The sequence below is a fragment of the Protopterus annectens genome, chromosome 1.part0 (genome assembly GCF_019279795.1).
Source record: "Protopterus annectens isolate FY-2018-M chromosome 1.part0, PAN1.0, whole genome shotgun sequence".
Lineage (NCBI taxonomy): Eukaryota > Metazoa > Chordata > Ceratodontiformes > Protopteridae > Protopterus > Protopterus annectens.
In genome coordinates this window covers 1,213,635,838-1,213,660,339 of record NC_056725.1, presented here as the reverse complement: position 1 = coordinate 1,213,660,339, position 24,502 = coordinate 1,213,635,838, and the positions used below count along the sequence as shown (strand labels likewise).

General features: G+C 39.5%; 1 protein-coding gene across 1 annotated transcript in view; it reads right to left on the bottom strand.

Annotated features, from left to right (window-relative positions):
• Positions 1 to 24,502, bottom strand: part of KLHL32 (kelch like family member 32) — an 826,279-nt gene that overhangs the window by 53,301 nt on the left and 748,476 nt on the right. The window contains exon 5 of the mRNA XM_044065720.1: positions 16,483 to 16,577. Within this exon, the coding sequence (XP_043921655.1) occupies positions 16,483 to 16,577 (95 nt within the window). The remainder of the gene's footprint in view (positions 1 to 16,482; positions 16,578 to 24,502) is intronic.

Here is a 24,502-nt window from a genome sequence, read left to right as displayed (position 1 = left end):
TGTCACCTACCTCAGAGCAAAATATAGGTACAGCTTTGGGACTGTTACCTACGTCAGAGCAAAATATAGGTACAGCTTTGGGACTGTTACCTACCTCAGAGCAAAATATAGGTACAGCTTTGGGACTGTCACCTACCTCAGAGCAAAATATAGGTACAGCTTTGGGACTGTTACTTACCTCAGAGCAAAATATAGGTACAGCTTTGGGACTGTCACCTACCTCAGAGGCTTCGGGTGAATGATACCCCTCAGAAATATGCACATCTCTAACTGGGTCATTGTACTACTTTCAGCACATTTCTGGAAACACAGAAATAGTTTGCCCATATACTGCATACCCAGGTTTGTTTACATTGCAGCCTGATCATGTTTTATTCTACACCATGTTTCTGTGACAGCTTTACTATCAATAGAGTACATGTACATCAGGACCATTTACTCAGGCAGCATAATGCATGGAAAAAAGTAACCAAAATACATTATATTTCAATTTTCTCTGACCTTAATTTGTTTTTTTCTTTTTTTTTTTTTTGACTTTTCAGTTCATGAAGCCAGTCTCAGTGAAATATGAAACTGAACAGTTTAGTAAATTTCTGTCATTATGAAGGTGAATACGAATTTAAGAGTATAGCCTAATATACAAAGATGTGGCTGTGTACTTTTGATCAATGTTCACAGGGCAAGACATTCCCATATCTACAGAAAATGCATGTCCTGTAGATGGCTGCTTTGTGGCTGCAAGGACTTGAGGCACTCTGTGTCTTATCTAAATCTTGCTGTCGCAATGTACAAGCGCGAACTGGTGAGCCTGAGGTATTCTGATACTGGCACACTTTACGCTGGCATATGTGATTGCAGCACAACCAACAGCAGCTTCTGCAGCAGTCAAAATCAGATCTTTCAGGTCTAGAAATATCCATTACTACTATTAATAACCACTTTTGGTGGACTCTGGTCATTTGAGATTATAAGTGTAAAAGTGGGAGAGGCATACACAACTATTGGTTGTCAAGAGTATAGTGGTAGAATTTATTCTCTAGGGAAAAGAAACTGAGAATTGCTTCATTTTCTGGAGCAGCAAGGGGGTTCAGCTCTAAAGTTAAACAAAGAAGTGAACGTTCCAAAGCCAGCAAGATGGCATAGTGACAGGATGTCTACTGCTGCTGTTGTTGACTTAGGTTCACTTAGTAAGCTTGAGTCCTGGAGGACCAACTGCACAAGCAGAACTAAGTGGCCACTACCTTGCTATCTTTTATTTGAGTGAGGGCTGTAGGGTGTGCTATCATTTAGTATCTGGTTGCAGGTAAAGTAGCAATGTTTAAGGCAGATGATTTGACAGTGGGTTGTGAATTTGGGTTCAAGTGCATGTTTCCTATTTATAATGCATTTCATGCCATCACTAAGGGCGTATCAGTTGCCTGTAGTAGAAAAATGCCTATGTATGTTGGCCCAAGATGGAATGAATGGTTAGATGACAGGCAAAGTCATCTGGGAACCTAACATTGGCAGTAGGGGCAAGAAGCTATACTGTGTCTCATCTCCAATGTATTGTCTGCTAGATCAACAAGATTAGAGCAACAGGCAACATGCTGGGGAGTTTTGTAACATAAACTGAAGGAACATGTTGCTTGCTTCTACCCAGTTCTACACCACTATTGCCTCTTAGCATAGTAGGAAAGAAAGACTTCTTGCTTTTTTTGATGGTGGACAACAAACACATCATGAGGACTTTGACTGTGACCCAGGAAACCAGGGTTTAATTAGTGTCCCTGGCATTGGAAGAGACTGACAGGGAGAGGAATAAAGTGGCATGGCCTGCTCACCTCTACAGCAGGGTGGGGAATGGGTGGGTTGCATGCAGTGTGACCTTCCTGGTGGAATCCACCAAGACCACTGCTCATGCGTTAATGGTATTGAGTTGGGCTGCTTGGAGGGAATAGCCTTTACAGAAGTGAGGAAACATCATCTCCAGATGGCACACTGCGCAATTCTCCCCAGCACCAAGCCTGGTGTGTGGTAGGTAAGGCTAGACAGAAAATAGAAAAATCTGAACCACGCCTGAATGGAGTCTTGATGGCAGCCCCTCCCAGCTGACTCTCCCTGATGATGGGGAACAAACGGGTTGATTGGCTGGGTGGGGGTTGATCACTGACAGACACCAGGGGCATAGTACATAATTTTAATTGGTGAAAGATGACACTAGAATGCTCATAAGGTATATTGTATGCATCTCATTTCATTCTTGTGCATGTATGTATTTGGAAGACTGTAAAAAGTCAGTTAAAATATTCAAAGTGAGCTGCTTATCCTGGATGGCAGGTTCCTCCTAGTCACTGTCTAAGTAGCAAAACCCACCAAAAATGGGAAAATCCTTTTAAAGGTGAAGAAGGTCTGAGCATGTATGGTATAAAGGAATAAAGCTCTGACATTGGCCCAGAAATCAGAGCTTGTAGTAACATGCCTGGATACTGGAGAAGCCAGGCGTAGTGGAATAGGAATGCATGGTCAGTGCCAACTCTCCTCTTCCATGGGCAGTGTGTGGTCTAAGTATGCTGCCATATTACCTGGTGTATGCATGGTTGTGACAGGCTTTGGCAAAAGGAAGCAATGGAGGTGCAGCCTACGTAGTAAAACACTGAAGTTTATTCGGGTGATGTAGGTGGGTGGAAGTACTTGTCAACACTTTAGTACTGCAGGCATATGCATTTATCAACTACTACAGGTAGAAGGAAGAGAGCTTAAATAAGAATGTTCCAAGCCAGTCACCAGTGACAACTTACCAGAGTACAGTTCTCTCCTCCATCTACCTTCCCAATGAATGACATTAAAAGCTGAATGCTCTAATAAGACATATTCCATGTAAAAGCAGAGATACCCTATGAGAGGATGTGGGGAACTGAAAGGTACCCTATGAGAGGATGTGGGGAACTGAAAGGTACCCTATGAGAGGATGTGAAGAACTGAAAGATACCCTATGAGAGGATGTGGGAAACTGAAAGGTACCCTATGAGAGGATGTGGGGAACTGGAAGGTACCCTATGAGAGGATGTGTGGAACTGGAAGGTACCCTATGAGAGGATGTGGGGAACTGAAAGGTATCCTATGAGAGGATGTGGGGAACTGAATGGTATCCTATGAGAGGATGTGGGGAACTGAAAGGTACCCTATGATAGGATGTGGGGAACTGAAAGGTATCCTATGAGAGGATGTGGGGAACTGAATGGTATCCTATGAGAGGATGTGGGGAACTGAATGGTATCCTATGAGAGGATGTGGGGAACTGAAAGGTACCCTATGAGAGGATGTGGGGAACTGAAAGGTAGAAAGAAAGGAAGGAAGGAAGAAAAGAATTGCTGGTTGGCTGTATATGTGGGAGGCTGTAGTTACAATGGTCATATTTTTTGTCCTTAATTTTCAAGAACTGTGCACAGAATTTATCTGCTGATACATGTATGTTTTGTCGTGTGGTTGAGAGATCACTTCAGTCTTTATTGTTAGCATGCTGTACACATAATTGTCCTTACAGTTTTCATTGTAATTAAAGAAAGCTTTGTTGTTGTTTACTTTTGATATCAGTCTAATTTTGTAGTCTAACCTAGAGGATCTGATTATGCTCAAAGGGGAAATGATACTTTATTAGTAGCATTTATATGTATAGAGCACGCACATTGAAATCCCTGACATACAGGTATAACCAACAATCAAAAGAAGGCCTTGTCTGAAAATCATTTCGTTTATTTAAACTACTGCTCTGGAGAGAAAGAGTTGTGCTTCTGCCTAAAAGACAGCAGTCAGGCTGGTAGAAACCTTGGTGATTGATTTATCATGCATTAAAATGTCCTTATAATGCAAACCCACATGTACACAAAATATTATCAAGGCCATTGAATAATAATACTTTCTCAATGTCCTTTATCATAACAATGGAACACTATGCTTTTTATCATCATTCTTGCCACAGTACTTCTATCTGGTCAACTGAGCACACATTTTCCTAATAAAGTAATTATAGATGTGCAATCATAGTTAATAAAATCATGTATATTATTCAATTGTTAAGATAAGTCTCTTTTAATGTTGAAATACCAAACACATTTTAAATAGCTACTCCTTTTTACCATATACCATTTGTAACAAACAATTACATGAATTTAGGTCTTTAATTACCTTCTGTATTACATGCACATAGGTTTTATCCCTTAACCAAGTTTATTATATACTAGTTAACACTTTGTCCTATTTGCATGTGCTAATTAACATGCTAGCCTATTTGTACCTGCTAGTTAACATGCTAGCCTATTTGTACCTGCTAGTTAATATGGTATCCTATTTGTACCTGCTAGTTAACATGCTATCCTATTTGTACCTGCTAGTTAACATGCTATCCTATTTGTACCTGCTAGTTAACATGCTAGCCTATTTGTAACTGCTAGTTAATATTGTATCCTATTTGTACCTGCTAGTTAACATGCTATCCTATTTGTAACTGCTAGTTAACATGCTATCCTATTTGTACCTGCTAGTTAACATGCTAGCCTATTTGTAACTGCTAGTTAATATTGTATCCTATTTGTACCTGCTAGTTAACATGCTATCCTATTTGTAACTGCTAGTTAACATGCTATCCTATTTGTACCTGCTAGTTAACATGCTAGCCGATTTGTACCTGCTAGTTAACATGCTATCCTATTTGTACCTGCTAGTTAACATGCTAGCCTATTTGTAACTGCTAGTTAACATGCTATCCTATTTGTACCTGCTAGTTAACATGCTAGCCGATTTGTACCTGCTAGTTAACATGCTATCCTATTTGTACCTGCTAGTTAACATGCTAGCCTATTTGTAACTGCTAGTTAATATGGTATCCTATTTGTACCTGCTAGTTAACATGCTATCCTATTTGTACCGGCTAGTTAACATGCTATCTAGTTTGTACCTGCTGTAATTCTAATTCTCCATTCATGCAGAACACCAACCAGTCTTTATAACAAAAATGTGTTCAGAAGTTTTTTTTTTTTAAAAAGGGAGCAGACGAAATGAAATATTAAGTATGTATGATAGTAGGCTTTTAGGATTTAGTCTTCATTTCCGTTATAAGACCATGTTGATTTGCACATTAATAACTTATTAAAAGTTGCAAGCATTGAAATAAAGGAACTGGTTTAAAACAGTGCTTTCTGGAGATGGATGCAGCCTTGACTAAATACAATATTCAAATATGTAGCCTAGACTAGCATCATATTTTTTGAAGCGTATGGCAAAAATAATAAACTGCCTCTGAGAAATATCAGTTTTGTGGTGCATTTTTTGGAACATTTGTAGAATCTTCAGGGTGTGCCCTTGAGGTTTTTTAGTTTGTTTGCCAACATCTATTTTTCATGTTCATAAGAAAAAAAATAAAAGTTGAGTATTCACAATAAAGTAGCCCAAAACATTTATTTGCATTTTATTTAATCAGAGAGGTGGACTGTGTGCTACAGACTTTTATTTAACTAGGTCCCAGGTATAAGGTAAGATGAAGAGTACTCATTCATAGCACAATCCTAATCACTTGAATGTGTCAGGATCACTTTTCCTTATGCCTCATGTTTTGTAAAGTCTCTATGTATTTATACATGTACATATATATGATGTGTACATGAAATGCCGAAATGATGAAGGATGTGAATGCGGTATATGTAAGGGGACAGAACAGTGAAATATTGGATGTGCTAGGAACATCTTGGCTAGAATGCACAATGTTGGTCTAATACAGGAAATGGCTGTGATGCGATCACTAAAGGTATTGGTGTACACAAGTGAGAATATGTGTTGCAGTGCTGTGCTCTGATATTGTGGCTGCATACAGCTCTTAGAACTTTACAGTATTGTTTAAATGAGCAAGCCCATGGCACCACTTGCTATCCTGGCTGGCCAATGCCAGTCATCCACCTAGTACTGGGTCCCTCATATAGGATTTCCCCAGCAGGAGCTCATGGTAGTACAGATACAGGAAGTGGAGAACACCTTTTACCTCCCTCTTGCTCCATGTGGAAGTCCTTTCAAAGATAACCCTTCCAGAAGCTGTTGACAAAGTGGGAACCACATGACACACATCAATGGGCATCAGGCAGAACCATATAGCCCTGTGCTTCATTAAAATTCCAAAACAATAACAGACATATGGAAAGGTGGGTCATAGCAAGCTGGCCACACAAGGTACTGAACTTGTATATACTTGTTTAACATACAGTATTTTGCCATTGCATGGCCAATCACAGCACTGCAGTAGTAAGGCACCTCTAAAGGCCATGGAGTGGACTGCAAGAATCCTGCAACCCATATGAGGTCACAGAGAAGCCCATGCATGCTCAGACTACTTTTTAGTGTATAATGCTTGTGCAAGGGCAGGGATGAACCCCATAGTGCACATTAAGACTGGTAGGAATTGCACTCAATATCTGATTCAGAGAAATTTCATGCAAATTATCTAATTAGCATAATTACCATGCCACAAACCCGCAAACAGCATGCTATAAACAACTGCTGCAGGTTTAATTTCTCCAAGTATTTTGGGTTTCTAATATCATGATGGGAATGGACCCCATTCCTAAGTTACAGTATGATTAAAGTTCCTGAAATGAGTATTGTTTCAGTCTTTGATGTTAGCCAGAAGTACTCTTTGCAGCACTCTCACTGTACCCAGAACTGACTCCTTCTGCAATTCATACAGAGTTACATGTATCGATAGCATATCATAATATGACTGTAGAATTCTTTATTTTTTGAGACACATTGCTCCTACTACTATTTGAACTGTCTGGGTGCTCTTCTTCCCCATGCCCTCACTTTTGCCTGCAATTCCTGGTATCTTATGCCTTTATATCTCTCTGTACGTAAGACACTGTAATCACTTGGTACAGCAATTTCAATGATCAATGCTACCTTTGTCTTCTTTTCATGGACTGCTATATCTAGTTATCTCGCATCTATTTTTTTCAGCTGTTGGTAATAGGTGATCCCATGTGATATAAATTTCAGCATTCTCTATAATGTTTTGTGGTTCATATTTCCAATGCCTCTCACCTACTTCAATATTGTAATGTTTGCACAATCCCCAATGCAGCAGTTTTGCCACATTATTATGCTTTTTGGTATACAGGCCCTCTACCATTAGTGTTCACACCCAGCAACAAGATGTGCGACTGTTTTGAGTTCTGTTTTACAGAACCTGCATTTGTCAGTTTCTCTCACATGTTCAATGGACTTTGTAAAGCAATGCAATACAACCATTTGGTGAACCAGCAAGATATTCCAAACAAACAACAACAAAACCACTAGCTGCAAAAGAGATCCAAAGATAGGTAATGCTGTTGAAGGTTGATACCACAAATTTATTTAAGCTTATGTAATGCGCAATACAGCTTTTCCTCTGCATACAACAGACTTCATCAGAATCTAAAATACACAAGTCAAGTGCTGCTTCTAAATAAATCTACCTCTGGTTTGAAAAGTCTGCAATCAGGTCTTAAACGTATATCACACATGTAAAATGTTTAAAATCAGCCATAAACATAAAACATGTGGAAGATCTGGGTTTGATTCCTGGCCAATGGCAAGATCAAAAGGTTGTTTAAATAAAGTTGAAATTTATATGTTTATGGCTGATTTTAAACATTTTATTTGTGTGATATACCTTTAAGACCTGATTGCAGGATTTTTACACTAGGAGTAGGGTTATTTAACAGCAGCACTTGACTTGTGTATTTTAGATTCTGATGAAGTCTTTTGTATGCAGAAGAAAAGCTGTATTGTGCATTACATATGCTTAAATAAATTTGTTTTATCAACCTTCAACAGCGTTTTGCAGTTAGTTGTTTTGTTGTTATGACTTTGTAAACCAATGTGTATGTAGTCCACTATCCTGGGTTGCCAATATTAACTTTTCATCTTTTGGTTAAAATTCACTTCTCCTTACCCATTCCTTTGTCAGACCCTGAACAATATGGTGTTATACCACGAGTTTTATGTACTTGCAATTATATTTATACCTTCCCACACTTCTTGCCATCTTATCTTACTTCACTTTATATTCTTCCTTGTGTTTTTTGGCACATTTAGTTGCTGCCTGATTTTTATCTACTTCTGCTTTGATTTCCAATCCCACTTGACAGCGATATGCTTCTGCTAAACTAAGCCGGGAAGTCATCTTAGACTTGTTCTCCTCATGTTTTAAAACTTTCACTGTGTTTGGATCTGGTGAAGTCAGCAGATATGTATGCAGTCCTACAATTGCAGATCTGTACATGTAATCAATTTTGAGGAGGCACATACCTCCTTCAGAGCAAGGAATATATAATCTTGGTATACAGTGATTTTTATATATCATTTGATAAGTGTGAAGTATTTTTTATGTTTTCTTGTCCAACTGATCCAGTACCTTTTGGGTCAGTTAGTCACCCCAAAACTGCAAGTTAGAACAGTAAGAGCAAATTAGTTTATAGCTTGAACTTTGTTTCTAGAACTCAGGGCTATTTTTAGTATTAATTTTAGTATTCTAACATATTCCTTACTGAGTTTTGTTCACACTTGCTCATGTTTTATTGTTGATCTTTCATAAATTCCCTAATATCTATACACTCCTTCCTACTCAAGCTCCATTATATCACATTCCTATCCCAGACAGATATTTTCTTAGTGCTGCAGCTTTCCTGCTTTAAATGTTGCTTTTGCAGATTTATCAAGATGAAATGACATTCTTATATCATCTGAGAGAGTTCTGACCACTTGCAGTTGTGGTTCAGCTCTCATCTGATGAACTCTGCAGTTTTAAATCATCCACAAAAAAGAAGATGAGAAGTCTTTACACGTCGTCACTTTCTGGGAGGAGTGGGAGCCAAATTGTAACAATGATCAAATCTGTTAAGTAGACAGCTTAATGGGTTAAGGGCAAGACAAAAAAGCAGCAATGACAAAGAGTCACCCTGGAATATCCCCCTTTGAATTTTTATCCCTGGGGAAATAATTTGCCCTTTATAATAGCTTAGCTGCCAAGCGGTTTGCCACTCTTTCATGGTCATTGTAAGGTAATTGATTAATGTAGGATGTATCTTATACATCTGTAAACACTCCCTTATTCATGAATGTGGGATGCTGTCAAATGTTTTTTTTGTAATCTATCCATACCATAATTAGATTCTTCCCCTTTTTTACAATTCTCCATTATGACTTTATTTAACAACAAATGATCCTTTCTTTCATATGACTTTCTTCTGTTACACTTTTGTTCTACTGCCATGATTGAGTTTTTTTCTAAATAACTGTAGACTCTGTAGGTATCTATTCCAGATATAGCTATACACTGGTAGAAGGCAAGTTATTGGTCTATAGTTTTTAGGATGGCTTGCAGGTTCACTCTTAGGGAGAGGTATCGTTTTCCTGCTGTTAACCAGGTTGGTGTATGTTTGGGATGTGCATATAAGTAGTTCTTACTCAGGGCTAAATCTTTATAATACTTTTAGCGAGAAGTTAGGTACTGCATCTGGGCCTAGGGTTTTCCATTTAGGAGCTTTTCTTAATTTTGTTTGAATTTCTCTGGCTGTTACTTCATCCCATTTCATATCCTGTATATTTGAACTTCTTACTGTTTATTTTCATTCTTCTATCCATTCAGCATCTTTATTATGTTCCACAGGATCTTCATAGATATTTCTCCAAAATGTGTCTATTTATTCTCTTTTGATGGTGTTCCTATTCCTTTTGCTTTGCTTCCCAGTTCTCTATAAAGTTTTTTGGGTCATCAATGAATTGCTTATTCTGTACTTTTCCTTTGTATTTATTTGCATATCTTCTACAATTTCTGCCTGTGCTGTATCTTTAGTTTATTGTTTAGAATAGTGTGTGGTCAGTCCTGCTCTGTTCTGATACAGCACATTGATTTTATCATGTCTAGCTTTCTAAGTATTTTTGTTGCTCTATTCCCTGTTCTGTACTTTTCTAACAATGACACTTCTGGTCTCAAATTTTGATGCTTCCATTATGGCATTTGATTTTTTCCCCTCCTTTCCCTTATTGCTCTTTTTTTTTTGTGGTAAAACTTTATCTATTATTAATAAAGCTGCATGGTAATATGTCCTGCATGCTTTTGTTATATCACACAAATTTCTATTAATTGTCTTGACCACTGTGCTCATTTGTTTTATCAGACGTGTAACATTTAGGTCTTATTTACTTTCTGTAATCTGTTTCCTACATTGGTCTTAATATGTCTTTATGGCTGTACTGATCTACACAACTGAGTGATTTAATGAGGCGGTTCCAGCTGAGAGAGCACACAGCTAATTAGCATATGCCACTTCCCAGACAGCATCATTAGTATACAGTACAGCCAAGGAGCCAGTCCTATGCGGTACTGCACATCTTCATGCTGAAACACAGTGCAGCACTGAACTATGGCTGTTTCTAAATTCAAAGGGGTTACCACAATGTGTATATGATGGAGTATATGTGGTATCTTTATGAATTCTGGCTATTATGTTTAATGTGCACCCTCAAATTCTCAATATAGGTTGCTAAGTTTTATTCAATCCCCTAAAGTATATTTACTTCTTAATGCTTTCCATAAAGATAATACTCTGAATCATCAAGCATGAAACTATTGTTCCCCTTCCAAAAGTTACAGTATCATCCTGTGCTACTGATTACAAGATGACTGCAATCATTTGCCCTTTAGCAAAAATGCTTAAAAAATTACCTGTGGTCAGATTTGAAGCATGTTAAAAATATAACCTCTTGTCAGGCAGGCAAGTTAGCTTTCTGCCCAAGTATAGTATTCTAACAGCAGTCTTCAGTCTGACTCTAACCAAATTTATTACAAAATAGAAGACAGACTGTCATCAGTGACATTTTTCCAGTTTTCAAAGGAGCATTTATTATGTTTACTAAACGTGTTCTCCAGTGGCTACTCCTCAGTTCTCTGCTTTTTTTCCTCTAATTGTTAATAATTTAATTACTACTGGGAAGTTCCTAAGTCTCTATCACACCAACAATTATCCTTTGCCATTACTTCTCTTGACAACACCGCAACAGAAGTAACGACACACACTGAACTCTTGGGCGTTATCATTGATGATCAACTTATATTTGACCTACATGTCCAATACTGTATCAAAAAGACTCACCAGAAACAAAACAAGTCCTCACCAATGACACTAAACTTGCTCTTGCCAATGTTTATCTTATCCCCACCCTACTATATACCTCTCCTATCCTAACCAATCTACAATCCACCCTTAAAACAAACCTAAAGCTCTGCTACAACAAAATTGCTAGATTTGCTGCTAACCATCCTCATAACTCACAGCACTGCATATCTGTAAAAATCCTCAGCTGACAAGAGCTGCCTCACCAGTCCCTCCTCTCACAACCTCTCCTCTGTCACTTCATAATAAATAACCGTACCACCTTTCCTGCCATTGTTGCTCTCCTCACTTTTTATGTGCCCTATCACTCACTCCATAGCTCTGACCAACTGCTGTTAGAAATCTACACGCCTAAAAATAAATATGTGCGTGGTAGAAGCGAAACTTCTGTAAGGAAGTGCGATGGAAAGCAAATGGTACAGTACAGTATAAGCTCCTTCACACTTCCTTACAAAAGTTTCACTTCTACCATGCATGGCGACCACAGAGACATTTTTTTCTATGCATTTATTTTCAAATATTTCACACTACAGAATCTGATACTTCACAAACATATTTTAAGAACAATACATATTTTCTCAGACCATCTGACTTTACAACTCATTAATTTAGGCCATTCTTATAGCTGACATATACCCTTCACTTTTCTACCTGAAACTTAATCTATTTTGCTGTACTGTCCTTCCATTATGTCTAGAATTCTACCTCCCTACTAATGTTTCCCATCTTCCTGTAGCTATCACTACCCTACTCAATGTCTTCCCCCAAGCATAACCTGTCACTTCCCCTGCTCTCACCTCTGTTACGTAAACACCTTATTCCAATCCTATTTCTCTTTTACCCTCCTGTGTTGTTCTCATTACTTGCCATCTTCTCCTTCAACCATCATTTTTCTAACTCCCGTTCTCAGCTGCAATGTGCACGTTTCCTTTGTCACACCATTCATTCTCTTTCCCAAATTCTCTAAATCTGTTTTTGTTATTGAAAAAAACGGCATTCCTTTGTAGTAAGCTGCCTCACATGCATTGCCAGCCATAACTGAAGCATAACCAGGCATTCTCAGTGTGTGTGTGTGTGTGTGTGTGTGTGTGTGTGTGTGTGTGTGTGTGTGTGTGTGTGTGTGTGTGTGTGTGGGATTGCTCGCTCTCTCACTCTTCACAGTCAGTATGTGTGAATGTGTGTAGCAGCCATCAAGGATCGCTCGCTTGCTTTCACCCTTCCGCTCTCATTCATCATTCTCAGTGTGTGTGTGTGTGTGTGTGTGTGTGTGTGTGTGTGTGTGTGTGTGGGATTGCTCGCTCTCTCACTCTTCACAGTCAGTATGTGTGAATGTGTGTAGCTGCCATCAAGGATCGCTCGCTTGCTTTCACCCTTCCGCTCTCATTCATCATTCTCAGTGTGTGTGTGTGTGTGTGTGTGTGTGTGTGTGTGATTGCTACCTTGGTCTCACTCTTCACTGTCAGTGTGTGTTTGAAAAGCTTAAGTAGAAGCATGGAAGTCAAACTCTGCCCTTAAGGGTGGAGTTTGACTTACTTCTGTTTCACTTTTCCATTACACTCTTGAGCTCTCACACCATCCCATAAGAAGTTTCACTTCAAAAATCCCTAAGTCATTCCCTTTACAGCTATACTGTAGCTCTAGCCAGGAACAAAATACCTCTGACCATCCGATCCATCCCAAACAGTCTCAGATTCAAGAAAGACTTACGGGAAAAAGTCCTTAACTCCTAGCTCTGCCTTTGTATTACTACCCACTAACCTCCCACCCACCTACCTCACCTCTCTACCTCCCTTTCATTTCTACTTCCTCCCTGACCCTCCTTCTATCCCCTAACCACTATTCTCACATTTTTTTCTCTGCTATACACCTCCCCTTACTCACTCCAAATCTTCCACTTCCCCTCCCACCCCTAGCTAGTCAGTCCTCCCTATTTCTTGTCCCTCCACTCTTGCCCTTTACCCCCATCCTTTTTTCTCTGTATCCACCACCTACATTCTGCTTTCCCCTCCTCAACTACCCCATTGTACTTGTACAACTCTACAGATAGCTCTACTTTTCCCTAGAAAAATTTCTGTTGTTTTAACTTACTACTGACCTTGCAATTCTCCCTGGCAACTTTCCCCATTTTTCTACTTCACTACTAAATTTTGCATTCATACTCGCACCATATTTTTTTAACTTCACTATGTTTAATCTGCCAATGCCTGTTAATTACATCAACTTTAAAAAATATATTGTTATTATTTGCATATTTTTACATTATTTTTATCATTGTTATTGTTTATTATTTTTTTATTGTTCATTATTATTGTTTTATTGTATTATTGTATTGTATTTTTATTCTTTCTGTTTTGCTGGAGCTTTTCTCCCCGGGCCTCCACTGAAAAAGAGCTCATGCCAGTTAGACATACCCCAGTTAACAAATGTCAAAATAAAATAATATACCCTGGGATCTATAATATATTAACTAGACAATGTATGCAGGTGACATCATTTTAACCAAGACATATTATTCTTCTCAGGTCTGAACTTTAGCTCTTCAAAATGATTTTGCTTATATTTGGAACCAGTAGATTAAGAACAACATGACCATTACATCGCAAGAACCTGCTGCTATGATTTCTGGGACTACTAAAGAAAATAATTAAATACTACCTATTTGTATCCCTGAACCTGATGGGGCTGTACCTATCACTATCCAACAAAAGTATGTAGGTTGATTATTTGACCAAATGCTATTTTTTTAGAATCATACAGACATCCTAACTGCCTTAAATCAACTCAAGGCAGCTTTCTTATGGCTAAAGCTCACATTGCAATATCAGTCATTTTATTACCTACACTAGAATATACCTTACTTATTGTGGTCCGTCTGTCAGCTCAGAGCACAGCTACATTGCAGGCATCAGAAAATTAAATTGTCAGTTTTATATACTTATTCTGTAATGGACACCAGCATTCACTATACAAAAATAGCTAAATACCACTGCTAGGGTTTCCTTTCTGCTAAATACTTTTACATTCAAATTACTTGATGAAAAATACTTCCCTTCTCTTGCAAAAAAGGTCTCAGAACAGGAATCGTCATATTCCTTCAGAAGTCATGACAGTCTTAAAGTACACAGACCACAGCTTTCTTTTGCTTTCAGTGAGGAAACGTTTTATCAAGCTAGGCTCATCTTACCGAAATGATCTTCCTAATGAAATCACTGCAGTTAATAAACTTCATCTGTTTAGGAAAAAAATAAAATAACATCTTACAAAATAATTCAAACGTGACTACTTTAGAGATCCCAGGTAGCTTAACTTTATTCTTTTTTACTTTTTCATTATAAGGGTTTAGAGTGAAATTTTAAACCATTTTAACTTATGAATTCTTAATTCATCTTTGTATTTTTTTTACATTGTAAATTACATAACTATGTTATGTACACTCATTTTGTTAAATATGTTAATGGTCGCACTCATGCAATGGGATGCAGTAGGCTATAAATTTGGAATGGGGACAGGAGTACCTTGTTCCCTACAGAAAACTGTTTTATTTGCTATGGTAATGATTATGTTTACTCAAAATTTTCATGTCATACTACATTTGTATATATTTTTTCTCTGTACTCTTTGGCTTCCTGTCTGCCAGCCAAGAAGATTACCCTCATGAGCCTGTTCATCCCTGAACTAGGGACATACCCAGTACAGCACTTAGTGATTCTTCTAGAGAAGACCTCATCCATGCAGCTATGAGGGTTCTCTATGTTCTCACTCACTCACACTTGTAGGCTGTGAGCAATGGGAACATTTCTATACTAAGACCTAGTCCCATCCCTGGTGATGACATGCACACCTGCATCACTGCAAGGATAATGAATGCCCCACTTTCTATGCATGCAGTCTTCCTTGTGTAGGATATGAGCAATGTAGGAATTTCTATACTATGCCTTAATCCTGCCCCTGGTGGTGACATGAGCACCTGCATCAGTGTACGGACTATCAGTGCTTCACTGTCTAAGGATGCATGCTCCTTTGTATAGGATATGAGCAATGAGGGAATTTCTATACCAAATCCTCCCTAACTCAGCCCTTGCTGGTGACATATACACCTGCATCACTGTAGTGAGTAAGAATGCCCCACTATGCATGCACACTCCCTTGTATGTGCAGTCCGTCCCAAAACTGACACCTGCTTTCCATGCTGTTGGGCTTCCATCCTTAACACTGGAGCAACAGAAGGGCTGGTGGGGAACCACTATACCCTCTGCCCAGGACAGGTGAGCCATAACTGCTCATTTGCTGTCCTCCACTCCTTGGCCTTTACAGTACCCAGAATACTACTCCATCTTAGGTTGTCCAGGTCATAGTCAGGGCTTTATTCTTCTGTACTACAGAGCTGGATACTGCATGTATATATTTAATCCTTCTTCATATAGATTATAAATAGTTGCCTATTTGTCATCACTTTCACTGTACATCTTTGTTAAATTTGCCTTGAAGTCCAGGTCATGGATAAAGAGAGTAATTTATTGTCCAAGTATCTAGTTAGCAAATCTAGATAGATAGGTATATAGATAGATGAATGAATGAATATAATGCACAAACTTCACACAGTGAATAGAGTCCAGGATTAAACCTCAGACTCATGAAGCATAAATCATTTCAGTGAGCCACTGTATTGCCTATTCTATTCCTGCTTCAACAAGTTAAATATAAGATGGGGAAACTTCAGCCCAGGCAGCTTGCATTGAGCCAATAATATAGATGTCCACTCTCAGATGGATCAAAGACTGACTGTGTAAACAAGACCATCACACTGTATTAAACTTAACCTTTACCAAACTAACCTAAATGTATTTAAGACAGCAAGTAGAGCTGCATATTTTAAATTCTTGTATTTTGCCATACAAAGTTGCTTCAGTGTCTTTCTGTCCTACCTGCTGTTACAGGCATGGCAGCTTTACCCTGCCTCTTCAAAGAGCCTGTAACACACTATGGCCTCCTTCTCTCCTTGACAGAAAAGATGGCAGTCAACAAGATACTTTATCTTTACATTGGATCCAGCCTTCAAGAACTGCAGGCCTGTATCCAAATGCATGATGATAGGTGTGCAAAAGCCCTGCTTTTGCTTCACCAACCTTGTAAAATTCCCATTACAGTTTGCTCTAATATTTCATACAGCATTGCTGAGTTATCATTTTTAAGGAAAACATTTTCTTAGAACATACACATAAGTTAATCAAAATGTTTCATCCTTTCTCTTATATAACTAACTTCATTTTATAGAAGAAGATATTATGAAGAAATTACTAACCTGGATACAAGCCAAAGGCTCATTTGTCCATATCGAATATCCACCAACAACATAAATCCTGCCATTGTGTACAGCAACTCCTGATTCATTTTGTCCTGAGGGGAAAATAGAATATTTCCATTAGATACAATTATACATGGGATGCCTTCAGTCATCAATTCCCAGAACATACCAAGCACTCATTTTAGTAAATCACTATCATTTGCAATACTTGTATCATCATTAAATCCTACTTCAATGGTTGTTGTTGTTGTGTCTTTCGGCTTTTCCCGGTTAGGGGTCGCCACAGCGGAACTCCGGTCCACTAATAATTGGCAGTAGATTTTTATGTGCCGAGTTGCCAGCTCTGACGCACAACCTTCAACGAAGGTACGCCCATTCACGCATGTCTCCACACACAAGATGCTTTAGCTGAGAATTGATTGATGTCTATTAGAATAAATGTTTCTCTGAAGTACCTCTGATTTCCACTCATTAAATGCTGCTACAGATATGGTAATACTATCACAATTAGTTTGCTCTAGGAATACACTGTATAGTACTATTGTAGCAATGTTTTAATAGTATCACATCCAAACACATGCAGCACTGACCACCTTTCTGGAGCAGAGCTTAACAAAGCAGATTTATTCCAAGTTTCATAGCATAGCTTTGTCCCGCAGTGTACTACAAATAACACACTGCATAAAACCAGGTAATACCTCTTTAGGAAAAATAATTTATATATTCAGATGATCCTGTGCAAAAATAACCCTAATGGCAGTGTATATGTTTTGCATCCAGACTATTCAGTTCAGTTGAATTTGTACCAAACTATGGTGAAATCACTGTTTTTAAAACCTTGCTGCAAAGCAATTGTTGCGCGGTGCCCTTTTTAGCTATCATAGGTTCATAGGTTCATAGGTTCATACTAGGCTATCTGCCCGAGGGCATTTACAAGCCTAGCCCATCGTTTTGTGGCTTACGCCACCCCTTTAGTATGGGGAACTATACCCATTATTTTGCTGTGCCTCTGTCGAGCAGTGACACTGAGGTAATCCCTGGGGTATATCTGCGATCTCCCATCCATTGGTCAAGATTTCTCTTGAACAAGGCCAGCGAGGTGCTCTGCCTCACATGTACCGGGATTTTGTTCCACAGCATAGGGAGTCTTTGGGTGATGAATCTATCCCTCCAGCACGTCCTATTAATAGCCGTGTCAAGGTTTAAGTCTCCCGCCCTTGTGGCTCTGATGGATCTAGATTTTTGAGGTGAAGCATATTCATCAAATCTGGGTTTGACATGGCCTTGTATGTTAGGCAAAGGTCACCTCTGAGCAAGCGGTGGCGACTGAATAGAGCTGGAGTTCTTTCAGTCGGGCAGCATAGGACAGATTTTGAGACCCTTTATCCTTTTGGTGAGGAACTTTTGTGGCCTCTCCAGCTGCTGCAAGTGTCGGGTCAGATACATTCGAATGGGGCATTGTACTCAATCATTGGTCTGATGAGTGATGAGTAAAGGGAGACTATGACCTCCCTTGATCTAGATGAGAATCCCTTCATGATAAGGTGGGCAATGTAGAAGGTCTTCCTAACTACTTTAGCTACATGGGTGTCGAATGACAGACTACTATCAACCTGGGTCCCCAGGTCCCTGATAACTTCTTCTGTGCTCAGTGGATTGCCACCTATTTGGTAGCTAGGGGTAACCTTGTTTTTCCCGAAGGGTATGACTATGCATTTTTGGCATTTAACTTTAGGCCGTGGCTCTGGCACCAGTTATCCGTTTCTGTGAGACCCTTCTGAAGGATATCTGTGTCAGATGTGTTTTCTACTATGGCCCAGTTTGCAGTCATCTGCAAACTTTGTCAGCCATAACCCTCCTGTGTTTGCTTGTACTTGGAAAAGTAGATGCCAAACAAGAGTGGGCCCAGGACTGAGCCCTGTGGGACACCACTTGTGACAGGCTTTGAGTCTGACATGGCGCCAGCAGCTCTGACCCTGTGGGTTCTGTCACTCAGCCAGTTTGCAACCCATCTTGTGATGTATGGGTTGACATTTAAGCTGATGAGTTTTTCAATGATACCCGAATGGGGTATTGTATCGAAGGCCTTAGCCAGATCGAGGTAGGCTGTATGGACTGCCTTTCCCTCATCAATGGCTTTGGTGACTGTTTGAAAAGTCAACCAAGTTTAAAAGGCATGATCTGCCTTTGACAAAGCCAAACTGTGTTGGATCCAAAGTCTGCAAATTCCCTATGTCTTTATTTATGAGGTCCATTATGATCCTCTCCATGGCTTTGCAGATAAGGCTTGTCAAGCTAATGGGCCGGTAATTTCCAGGGTCGGTGGAGGCACCGCCTTTGTGAAGTGGTACCACAGTTGCAGTGCGCCACTCCCGGGGTACATATCCAGAGGTAAGACTTTGATTAAACAGCTGTCCTAGCTGTGGGTTTAATTCCTCATTGAGTTCATGGAGCACACAGCCGGGGACACCATCAGGTCCCATGGATGCTGTGTTTTTTGCTTTGGAGAGAGCAGTTCTCACTTGGGCGCTGGAGATGTTTGGGGGGCTGCAATCGTTTGGTATAGATATCTCTCCTTTTGGGGGGGGGGGGGAGAAGTTTGCACTGAACCTGTCAGCCAGTATGTTGGCAATGTCTGTAGGATCAGTAATCTTCACATCATTTTGAACAAGCTCTGAGCATATCTGGGAGTTTCCTCCCAGGTTTCTAACATAGCTAAAGAAGGCCTTATGATTGTCTTTTGAGTCTTTAGCTATTTTTCTCTCGAAATTTACTTTGGATGATTTTATGAGAGCTCTTAGTTTTTTACTTATAGTGATCAAGGGTGTCTTACCTTTTAAGGATTTTGCTCTATCTTGTAGTAGCTTCCTCCTTTTGTTGTAGAGTTTGTTTATGGTTGGGGTCCACCAGACTGGACGCTTGCCTTTGGTACAAAGAGTCTTTGTTTTGCTTGGGATTGCCTTATCCATGCAGTCCTGCAGGTGCTGGTAGAAGGCATTTGTAAGTGATTCAGCGGCTTGAGTACTGTTTTCCGGCTCGGGGCCTTAAAGGAGACCACACTAGTCTTTAGAAGTGTGAAGTCGGCTTTTGAGAAGTTCTTTACTGTGGTCTTTTTTATTTCAGGTGGGGGTGGGATGAGGACCTCCAGCGAGATTAGTTTGTGGTCTGATCTCACCAGTGAGGGGTACACCTCCGGTGTTGAACATTGTGCTCCCATGTTCGTGATGATGAGATCAAGTATGTTATCTCCTCTTGTGGGGATGGTGACTAGTTGTTCCATGGCATTTGAGTTTATGAATTCCAGGAACTTTTGGGCTAGGGTGTTTGGGCTTGAGTAGTGTTCCCAGTCTATATTAGGGTAATTGAAGTCACCTAGTATGATGGTGTTTGGTGATACATTTATCCCCTCTAGTGTTTTCAGGAAGGCCATGTGAGGTTCCTGAGTTTGTGAGGGTGGCCTGTAACATGCTACAATTTGCAGAGCAGTCTTGCCTATGGTTAATTGCACCTGGATGGTCTCCGATGCATCGTGCGTTGCCACCAGTCTTGAGGTGTGGGTGTCCTTGATGAATATGGATACCCCTCCTTTCTTGGTATTGTCCAGATTTTGGGGCCGGAACGCATGATATGAGGTAAAACCTGATAGCGCTGGGGTGCTCTCAGGAGCCTTGAACCAGGTTTCTGTCACAGCACAGACATCGATGTTCTCCATACTGAGAAGGGCCTCGAGTGCGTGCATTTTGAGATTTAGACTTCTGGCATTGAGCAGCATTACCCTTAGTTTTTTCCTTTTTGTGTTCTAGGGTGGTAGGTTTAGAATTTGAGCCTTGCCTAAAAAAGGCACTATGGGGGTGGCAAGAGCCTTTGCCAATATCCGGAATCCCAGCGGTGACAGGTGCAAGCCGTCCCTTGCGAAGCAGCGTGGCTTGTCCAGCATGTCATCCCAGGCAGACAGACACTGGATCCCCTTTGAATGACACCAGTGTTTAAGCCAATTGTTAAAGCTGATCATCTTATCTCTGTATTGTGGCATCATTCTTGGTGAAGGTAGGATACTGCTCAAGGTCAGGGTCATACCTGTCTGGGCTACATAATCAGAGAGCTCCTCAATGTCTCTTTTCATGTAGTCCAAGGAGGTATGTCTCAGGTCGTTTACACCAGCGTGGACAATGACTGAATCATATTTGTACCTGCTGTTGAGAGACCTGAGTGCTTGCGTTATGTGGCGGATTCTAGCGCCCGACAGGCAGCTTACTGTGACCTTCTCCTTACTCAGTCTGGTGAGCGGACGTCAGTGTGTCTGACTATGGAGTCACCAATGACTAGTGTGTCTGGCATTGTGTTTGGCCTTAAGGGCTGTGACTGTTTGACACTCTGACTGTGAGGTCTATGTGTTGCAGGTGTTGTGTTCTGAGGTGGTGGTTGTTTGGGTGTCTGCTTTGGTGGCCTCTGCTGTTTTGGTAGATTTTTGATCAGAGCCTCCGAGTATGTCTTTGTGTGTTTATGTGTATGATTTGAGGTTGTAATGGTAATATGTGAGACTGGGTCTATAGTGTGTGTGGTAACCTTCTCCTCCTGACTGGTCTTGCCAGTCCTATGTTGAGAGAGCTCAGCCTCCAGTTTGGCCGTATAGTTGCATCTCTCGCATGTATTTGTGTTTTGTGGGAGGAGGAGAGGGTTGTCTGTGTACATGAGGCAATTGTAACATTGCCTCAATATTCCCAGGTTCACCAGCTGAGCAGGAGAGGACACTAGCAACTGATCCTCGACATGCTAGAAGGAATAGACAAAAAACTTTAAAAAGATTCCGGGGACGTGGGTGACCGAGAAATGGGGGTTGCCTTTTGGGGTACTATCTATGACAAGAGTGCCGTATCAAGGTAATAAGTACTGTAGGAGCAAGTGCTACGTTTAACAGATAGAGAATAGTCTACTTGGAGTCAAGTAGAGATGATCTTTTTAATTATAGGATACGCTGATTAGATCAGTAGTATAGTTCGAGGAAGGTAGTTTTAAGGGAAAATTTGAAGAGTGGACTTTAGGTAGCCCGAATAGTTTAAACCTGCTTAACCGGCGCTGCCCTAGTGTGCAACAGTAGCAACTCCGCGCTAAATCGGGCTAAATCGGGCTAAAGCGTGCTTTATAGCAGGGGGCTGGAAAAGACAGGAAATGACCCAAATTGGCCAACAAACCACAAGTCACTGCCCTAAACCACTCCTCTGAGGACAGATGAAGGAGTTATGGAAATGACCCCTAGTGGCCAATAAAACTACAGTTTCAAGTCAGTAACCACCTCTCCGGGGGGCAGGGAAGCTGCTCAATGTTAGTCACTGCCACTGATAAACACAGAGACCCTCCTTCAGCCCAAGCAAAAATGGCCTCACAGAAACTTTCAAACAGTTCAGGAACAGCAAGCCTGTAACTGAACTTTTTCCATCAGACTTTATCCATCAATGGCAGTAACGTGATCAGTCTGAGTACATGTTGTGTACAATGCAGAAGGATGCTAGACTCCTCCAAAATGGTACCAACAACCGTACATAGAGACAGTTGCATTACATGCATTATATGCAGGATGCTCCTCTTTCCATACACGAAACACTGGCTGCATCACTGTTTCAGATACATCAAGAGATTCCCACTGCCTCAGTGTTGCAAACCTATAGTCTTAAAAAGGTCAGCCAGATGGCAGAGTATACAAAGCATCTGGTGATAGGTAATGTAAAGGTACATCTCATGTACCTATGCCTGGACCACAAAGACAACTGTGCCAAACTCCTTTACTGTACTTCCACTCCACTACTGTCACCATTTCCTGCCCCCCAAACTGTAAGTGTACTGGGATCACCAACTCTTTTGCTAATGTTTTATGCAACATGTGTATGTATTATAAACATTGCATGTTTGCAATCTGGTGGTCATATTGAGTCCATCACTGGCACTGCAGTTAAGCTTAAATCTCTACTGTCTGGAGCTGGAAAAGTGTGGTGATGCTCATATCAACATCTGTGCACTATGCTCATGAGCAGCAGAAAAGAGACCCATACATCTGTATTTGTTATCTGTCAAAGATACTTTGTGATGGATACAGCTGTTCATTATAAAGCTGTCTGCATTCTACATACCAGGTTATAATGCAATGTTAGATGTTTTTTTTAAGCAAGACAGTCAACCCCCTGACTTCTTGAGCATGATTGTGAGGCTGGTACAATTTCATAGACACAAACTGTCATAAATAGTGGTTACTTAAATTTTGTTCATTTTACTTTAAGCTTTTAAGCAGACTATTTCATGCACTGCCCTAAGAAACATCTGTATTAGACTATCTTTAAATATTTTTCCAGGTGTATCTTTATATTGATTGTTGTAAGTTGTAGTGCTTGATGAAAACATGTATCATGGATAAACTTTCAATATAAGTACCTGCCACAAACTCAGATTATTACTGTACAGGGTTCTCTGACTCGTTTCTTACCTGATTATCACACACACACACACACACACACACACACACACACACACACACACACACACACACACACACACACACACACACCACACACATACACACACTATATGTGTGTGTGTGTGTGTGTGTGTGTGTGTATATATATTTATATATATATATATATATTTTATATATATATATATATATATATGTGTGTGTGTGTGTGTGTTTATATATATATATATATATATATATATATATATATTTATATATGGGTCTACATTATATAATCGCACCATACTTTCACGGACCCACTTTAGCGAAAGTGCATTTTATCGAAAATGCACTTTCGCTAAAGAAAAGAAAAAAAACATGCAGTTTCCATGTAACGTTAGTTGTACATCAACATGTAGTGTTGATGTGCAACTAAGCAAACTATTGCTTAGATCGTGGTGCAGTGGGGATAAGGGAATATTCCCTTTACTCCACTGTAGTGCGATCTTGGCTTGCCCCCCTGCATAATCATGTTTAGTGTGATTTTTTTTTTTTTTTTATGTTTATTTTTTATTTGTTTTCTCCGCAATAGTGCATTTTCAATGTAATGCATTTTCATGGAAGTCACTTCTTGGAAGTACAGTTCATTATATAACGTAGACCCATATATATATATATATATATATATATATATATATATATATATATATATATATATATATATATACACATACACACACACAGACTATCTGTATATATATATATATATATATATATATATATATATATATGTGTGTGTGTGTGTGTGTGTGTGTGTGAGAGAGAGAGAGAGAGACAGACAGGGAGAGAGAAACCTCATCCACAGCTTTTTAAGTGGCATGTCCTGTATTTTACAGGCTCAGGACCTGATCAGAAATAATTGAAAGACATTATCCATTTAGAAGCAAACTAGAAGTCAACTTTTTCAATACTTGTGAATTAATTTATAGAATGTAAACTACTCATTAACTTTTCTTGTGATAGGTATGTGAAACTTGTGAATACTTAAAAACACCTGTTTTACCACATAAAGCAAAGAGTAAATATAGAACCCAAATGCTAGCAGTCATAGTGTTCCAATATTCATGATACTTTCTGATTTATTCAATGGTTATCCCATGGGTAAAGAGAGAGAAAATTCATCAGAGTATAACTGCTCAAGAAACGGAAGTATTTTAAGGAAAATTTTATTGGTGTTTGTTCTGGAGGTTATAATATTAGATGGGTTGGTTGAGAAGAATAGCCCTCTAACCATTTATAGTCCCTTTGAAATAAAATGCAATTTTCTTAAATTGCATACCATTGTATTGAATTATAACTGGTATTACAGTGGTGTGCCAGCCAGAAAAAATATTTTCTTTTTACTGTTATTGTAACATTATTTTCTTTAAGGCTGATTTTTGTATTTTTTTTGTCTTGGCTTTATTTTCATTATAAAACATTTCAAAAAATATAACACAGTTTATTAAAGAAAACTAAAGTAAATGTCTCTAAAACATTAAGCCACTACACACATTTCTGTACATATTTAAATGA